Source organism: Leiobunum rupestre, chromosome 9, assembly GCF_980474605.1.
Source record: "Leiobunum rupestre chromosome 9, qqLeiRupe1.1.hap1, whole genome shotgun sequence".
Classification (NCBI taxonomy): domain Eukaryota; kingdom Metazoa; phylum Arthropoda; class Arachnida; order Opiliones; family Sclerosomatidae; genus Leiobunum; species Leiobunum rupestre.
The window spans coordinates 30398866-30405984 of NC_143392.1; the positions used below are offsets into that span (position 1 = coordinate 30398866).

At 38.4% G+C, this 7119-nt stretch overlaps 1 protein-coding gene across 1 annotated transcript; it reads right to left on the minus strand.

Moving 5' to 3' along the window:
* Window positions 1-3999: 3999 nt before the first annotated feature.
* Window positions 4000-5034, minus strand: LOC149927111 (zinc finger MYM-type protein 1-like). The gene has a single exon (XM_090157801.1). It carries the CDS (start codon window positions 5032-5034, stop codon window positions 4000-4002), a length of 1035 nt encoding a protein of 344 aa, XP_090013927.1.
* Between the last annotated feature and the right edge of the window lie 2085 nt (window positions 5035-7119).

The window sequence follows — 7119 nt, forward strand, 5'->3', positions numbered from 1 at the left end:
AACGAGGGTTAATTAATATCTAAGTCCTGTCATGGGACGTATGACGTCGTCTGACCTACGAAAGGGCGCTCGGCGCTGCGTGGGGGGGACAGAGAGTCTCGAGGTTCCTGATTTTCTGTTGCCAAGTGGAAATGTCCGGGCGCCCTTTCGACGCTGTGGCCTGGCCTTGGAAAACGTGCGCTTTTTGTTGGAATATCGCTACCTGGTAGTGGATTAGAGGCTCGCGAACATGATAATGTTTCCATGGGATCACTGTGAGCTGAAGGGATATTATTGGTCTAGTTTTGAAAGTTTTTTGGGAAAACCTGGGTCACACCGGCTCGGAATTTATTGCACCATGGTCTTGTGGCAGAGGGAAAATACGCCAATTAGCTTTATAATGCAAGGGATCTAATTTTAGCATTGCTTAAGGCAGGGATTTAGTTTATAATTTATATTAGGTACACTGTTTAATTAATTATCTTAATTTTATATTTTAAAGCGGGGGTTGATTAATTTCTATAAGATTTATAAACTATTTTTAATTTGTATGTAGCGTTCAAAAGTTATTTAGGTTTTTTAGTTTAACATTAGTTTCAATTATATTTAACACTGGAATTAGTTTTTATTAAATAGGTCTTTGAATTCTAAGAAATTTGACATATGGGGCTTTACGAATACTTAACAATTAATATAGATGGTCAAGAGTGGAGGGAAAAATATCCCATAGCGCTTTAGAAAAAAGCACCCCATTTGAGTGTGGGTTTAACCCCCTTTATAAAAATCGAATTCCATTATCTTTACAATTTTTCTTAATTGCGCTAATTTTCATCGAATTCGATATCTAAATCATAATGATAATCCCTGTCCCTAATCCCTATTAGAGACTTTTGATCAATACCAATAGTAATATCTGTTATTACTCACATAGTCAATTTAACATGAATGAAACCAAGGTGCACTTAACTGAGCTTAAAAGATAAGTATTTAAAAAATAAAATTTAATTGGCAATTCGATCCCGGGTTTCGGCAGTGGCCTCCGAATTTTAAGTTTTTCTTCGGGAGTCGTACCGGATTCGAGGGCGGTTTATTAAAAGCGACTTGGAACGACGTCTATCGCCTTCCTTGAGGATTTTTCAGAGCCGAAATAGCTCAGTTGGGAGAGCGTTAGACTGAAGATCTAAATGTCCCAGGTTCAATCCCCGCCCACCCCGGTTTCGGCAGTGTGCTCCAATTATTTAACGAGCTAATTGAAACTACAGAACGGCAGCAGCGTATCTTTGCGGCAATAAAATATTTGCTTTCCGTCGCATTTAACGACATGTAGTTTTGTTGATAAAAATGTGTAGAGCACTAAGCGTCTTCTAATGACATTAAACGCTGGAAATAACGAGAGTAAAGTAACACTAAGAAACGGTTTCTTAAGCTAGAGTTTACATGTATTGCGCTTCACGCTAAAAATAACATTTTTATCAACAAGTTTTCCGCTAGATTGTTGGTTTCATTATCCCATAACAAGCTTGTTAGGCTAGTTATGATAAAATTTCTTGTATATCACTAATGGGAAAAGATTAACTAAACAAATGAATATGTACTTAAGTTTGCCAAATCCTGAACATGTTGAGACGCTTCTAAAATCTTCAACTCGAGAGGTTTGTTTAATAAATCAGTTTTGTCCGGTCCTGATTTGTTACAATAATACTATCGGCAGTTGGTATGGCAACCAAAGACCGACTAGTGCTCCGCACGGCTCCGGCTCCGAAGTTCTAAAATCGGCTCCAGTTATAAAGGAGCTGGCTCCGATATCTTTTTTAGTAGTTTTTCTTAGGTTTTTTTATTTAAAAAATGATTATTAAACAATTACTTTATCTCTTTAGTGTAGTCAGTGGCGTCGCGGCGACCATGGCCGACCTAAATTCCAAAATTGCCCCCCCCCCCAAAATGTTTTCAAAGCCCCCCTCCCCAAAAAAAAGTTGGCCGTAGCTTCCCCAACTCATCTTCAAAAGCTCACAAAATAATGTATAGGATAATACTTTTTTTTCGATATACCTGCACGCTGAAAAATGCTAAAACTATTCACGACTCATATCAATCAGTAAGTTGAATAAAAAGGAAATAGCAATCAAAACACCGCTTTTTAGAGTCACAGGTTCACATTTATTTTGGCGTGATTCAGTCTTCAGTTTCGGGAAAATAACCATCCACAGCTGGCAACCCTATCTCCCACACGCGCGCAATATAAGGGAAGAGTAGCGACACGACGGCCGGATGGTTCCGGTATCGGCGCGCCACCACGTGGAGAAAGGGAGAGAAATACCAACTCCGAGGAGCTACACTTTCCCTTTCACTGTAAATAATAAGTAAGAAATCCCAAATTACATGGTTAATTCTTCTTTAAGATAAAGATGGGTGCAAAATTCGGAACTGGTGCATGTACCAGTTCCGAATTTTGGCTCCAGAGCCGGATCTGGGGAGCACTACCAAAGACACGCTTGTGAGTATTTCTAATATCCTGTAGGAGACGCTCAGCATATTTATGGTGAAGCGCGACCAAATCGAAATGACCTTTTTGGTGGTTTTCTGTCTCTGTGTTCATCTCCTCGTTCATTTTGGACGCGACATGAACAATTTTGCTTCTTACTCCTTTACCCCTTCTTACGACTCTGGACTGAATTAGAACCCCTTTGCATGATTTAGCTAGAGCGATAATTTTGAATATGATGGTTGGCACATCACTTTTTCGAATTTTGTTTCGTTACGGAACATTTTCTTGCAATTTTTTATGCACTGACAAATCGCCATCTCCAATTAGGGTCCAGAATTTGACTCCGTGCATCTCCATACTTTTATTGAAGCCCTCGATTAGTATGTCTGCGGATACCAATAAATAAAATTTTCTTAATGGCAACGCCATTTTTCGACGAAAAGCGAAAGGCTACGCTATGATGGGACCAACCTCCATCGACTATCAAGTCTGCGATGACAACTACTCCGCCAATTACGTTTCTGTTTGCAATGCCTAGCTCTCTTTCTAATTTTCCAGCTTCATTCCTCTCATGAGTTAGATTTTTATACCATTCCTCAACAGAAATTAAATTGAAAATAAATTCAAGTTTTAGGACCAAAACACGAGTTTTTAAAATGCCAGATTGTTTCAAATCACATTCATGGAAAGAGAGCTACCTTTTTTGAGAAACCAAGTTCATTTTTTTATATTTATAAAAGTGGCAATGTAATACCAGAATGCATTATTTATAAAACATTGCATAACCTTGTTTCAACATTTAAATAAGTATTCTCAAATTGATTTTATTGAGATACGGGGTTTTGAAATCAGGACAGTGCCGGATTATCGTCCGTTTAGGCCCTAAGCTTAAGAGTAATTTGAGGCCCTAAGCTTAGGAGTAATTCGAGGCCCCCACAACCTTAACTTAAACTATTTATTGAAATAGTATTTTTTAAATTACAAAGTTTTACATGTATTTTTTACTTTAGAATGTTTTTTTTTTCATGTTTTAATTCGGCGATCAATTGGCCATCAATATCCTCGGGATATGACTCCACCAGTAGCTTGACACCGTCTTCAAGTTCAGCATCCGTAATGTTTAAATTTACAAAAAACGAAAATAATTCAGCTATTTTTTGGTAAGCAAGGGCTCTTTTCCTTAAATTTGTTTCAAGACTATACATGATAGGAATAAAACTATTAATACGAAACTTGTCTCTAGGAGAAAATTTATCATCAGCGTCTGGTGTTATACTATCGCCAAAAAACCTTTTTTTAGTTATCTTTCTTTTATTTGTAGTTTTATAGTCGACATCTGGTAGCTTTTGCTTCGCTTTATCTTCTATTTCCTCAAAACATTCTCTCGTGTCTTTTAGAAACGACGAGACCGAAGAGAGTAATTTTGCGCGTTTACTTAATGAGATTTTTGGGTTTTGAATCGCTTTACTCGTTTTTCGAAACCGGTATAATACGCGATCCCAGAATATAAGCATTAACATTCGAAATTTCCCAATTTATCTAATAAAGCTCTTGCGTCTCTTCTCGCAATCCCCCTTTTCCTCAATATCGTTGTGTATTTTTTGCAGACATGAAATAAAAATGTCATAGCCTTCCGGCTGATGTTGACTTCGAATAAGCTTCCCATCTTGTATCGGATAGCCGTTTTGGTACTTAAGAGTTCGGACCAAAAAAAACGCTAGTTCCTTCCAACGTTTCGTTGAAGTGGAAAAGAATACGTAAATCTGTTGTATAATTCCAAAAAATTTTACGGCATCTAAACAGCATGCCACGGATGCTTGTCCAAATAGATTCAATGAGTGCCCAGCGCATGGAATATAAGTAGCGTATTTATTGACATCACAGATTCGTTTCTGCATCCCTTTATACTTCTCGGCCATGTTGGATGCATTGTCGTAGGACTGCCCTCTACATTTACTAAAGTCAATCTGACAAACATTAGTGAGGTACTCAATGACTTGGTTGGCCATGGTTTCACCACTATGATCTTCTAGTTTCAGAAACGTTAGAAACCGCTCAGCAGGATGTGGCGACATTGGCGACAAGTACCTAACAATAACGGTAAACTGATCTACACGCGAAAGATCCGGTGTGGAATCCACAAAAATACTAAAGTAACCCGCTTCTTTTAAATCGTCCAATATTGATTGCCTCACTTTATTCGCCATTAGTATAATTAACTCATCACATATCATTTTCGATAAATATGATGGATTTCCTGTTCCACGATTTCCATACTTTTCTATGTGACTTGCCATAAAAGGGTCAAACTTTGCAATAAGTTCCAATAATGCGAGAAAATTTCCGTTATGTACCGAACCAAATTTTTCGTCATCTCCTCTAAACGCTAATCCACGTTCCGCCAAAGAACATATAAAGGCCACAATACGTTCCAGTACGCTTCTCCAGTATCTTTGCTCAATTTTAGTTTCTTCTACCAAAGCACAATTAATAGTTGAACCGCGCTTTCTTGTTACATACGTGAGTAACGCCATTCTATGATCTTCCGAGTTTTCATGTCCTTGAATCATTTTTGGATTTCGCCAGTCATTAAACCCATTTGTTAAAGCAGTCACTGTAGATGAAAACAGTTTACATACAAAACAGAACACACATCCAGTAGCTGGGGAATAAACTAGCCAGTCTCTATTATATTTTTCTCCGTTAACTTTGATTGACTGAAAGAGACTTTTGGTGCAGAACCTCGATTGGTCTTTATTTGTCCGTTTTGAATTAGTATGGGATATCCCAATTTTGGCATTCCGTCGCTCCTTTTTCTAGCCAAAATTCAATTTCACTTTCCTTTATTTTATGGCCCCAAAGTCCAAGGTCATTAGAATATGGTCCGGCTATTGGTACTACAGTATCTTTATCTGAAGCATCTGTGCGCGTCTCCGAAATCCGAGGTGAAGAGGGTGAACGTATTAACCGTATTTCAGTTGATTGATTTGTATCATCTTTTATTGATGGCAAATTTGACTTATCAACTTTTTTGAAAAAGGTGACAACTTTCGACAAAGCGTTAGTCTCGGCTTGCAGAGCTTGTTTCTTTTTTCTCTTTTGAGATTCGCTTTCAAAAGATCTTTTCATAATGTTACAAACTTACAATTTAATATTTTTAACAAATATTTCGTTGAGTTTTAGCTTTGGGCCTTTGGTAGTTCTTGAGAGAACCGACTAGTCTACAAAAATGTTGGTCTTACAATAAACCTAAACCACAATTTCAACAATTTAATTTGCTTACCTGTCTGATGTTTTAAACTTTTGCCTCCAATGTCAACGATTCAATCTGTTCTCCAGAAATCACAAGTAAAATAATTCGGACGACAAAAATGTCCGCCGGTCTACCGTACGTAGCTAAATAAGCCTACCACAAATTTAAAACAAAGCCTAAAAGGCACTACCGAACTGCGAGGGAAAGCCGTCGAGCGATATGCATGTGCCTCTACATTTTCTAGGCTGTTGGGTTAGTGCGCTGTACGGTGCCGCCACCTTTGAACAGTATAATTCAGATAATTATACTGCGCCGAAAGAGGGCACTATACACGTGGAAAAGAAAAGATAAAACAACGTGGTTTTCATTTAAAATAGCTGGCACTGCTAACAAAATTTTATAATATAAATAACAGACTTAAAAAAGTGATATTTTTAACGGGGGTCCTACGGGCTCCCGACCCCACTTAAGTCTATTTTTTATGGAGGGCCACTGGCCCAGGGGGAAGGGTGAAATGAGGGCCAATACTATATTAAAAATTGGTCACTTTACTTAAGTAAAAATGTTTTTCCAGAAATTTCCGTGAAATTTTTAATAAATATTTTTCATTTAGTTTGGGGCCCCGGTGGCTTGTAACCAACGTTAGAATAATTTATTTTAAAGGCCTTTAATTTTTATAAGGGCCATTGGCACCAGGACTCCAGCTATTTCCAAGTCTGCAAAATAATGCAGACTTGGAATGCTCTTCCAATTTACAGCCAATTCGTTGATACTCACCATAAAAAATTGGCCGTAGCGGATTACCGCCAAATGGATAGAGTTCGTTAAATTAATATTTCTTAATACCAATTGGATCTACCAATAAGAATATGACGCCCCTAATTTCGTAAATATGTAGCCCCTTGCAAAAATTCACCGGTAGGCAATAGCGAAAAAAAAAACCCCGAAAATTTTGGGGCCCCTTCCAGCCTGAGGCCCTAAGCTGCAGCTTCTTTAGCGTCTTCGGTAATCCGGCACTGAATCAGGATAACGATATGGCAAACAACTTTCTCTGGGACACGGTACTTCATTCGTCTTTGAGCCGCAGAACTAGAATTTCTACTATAAATTATATAATTTGTATATTGTCATTACTTCTCCAATTTCTTGTTCTCGTTTGAGATATGCACGCTTGCTCATGTTTGGGATCCCGATTAGTGACAGAACTTCGTCCATATTTTCGTGGCCACTTAGTCTACCTATGGCAACAAACAGGGGCGTATTAACCATTAGGCAGAGTAGGCACGTACCTGGGGCGGAATTTTTCTAGGGCCACCAAAACTCATATAAAGCCCCACGGTCGAAGTACTTGGCTGGCCCCTACTTAGCTGACCAACCCGTTAGACAATGCCAAGGGGTGCCA

Excerpts from the sequence above, each read along its gene's own strand:
- LOC149927111 (XM_090157801.1), bottom strand. The coding sequence starts at position 5,034 with ATGATTCAAGGACATGAAAACTCGGAAGATCATAGAATGGCGTTACTC.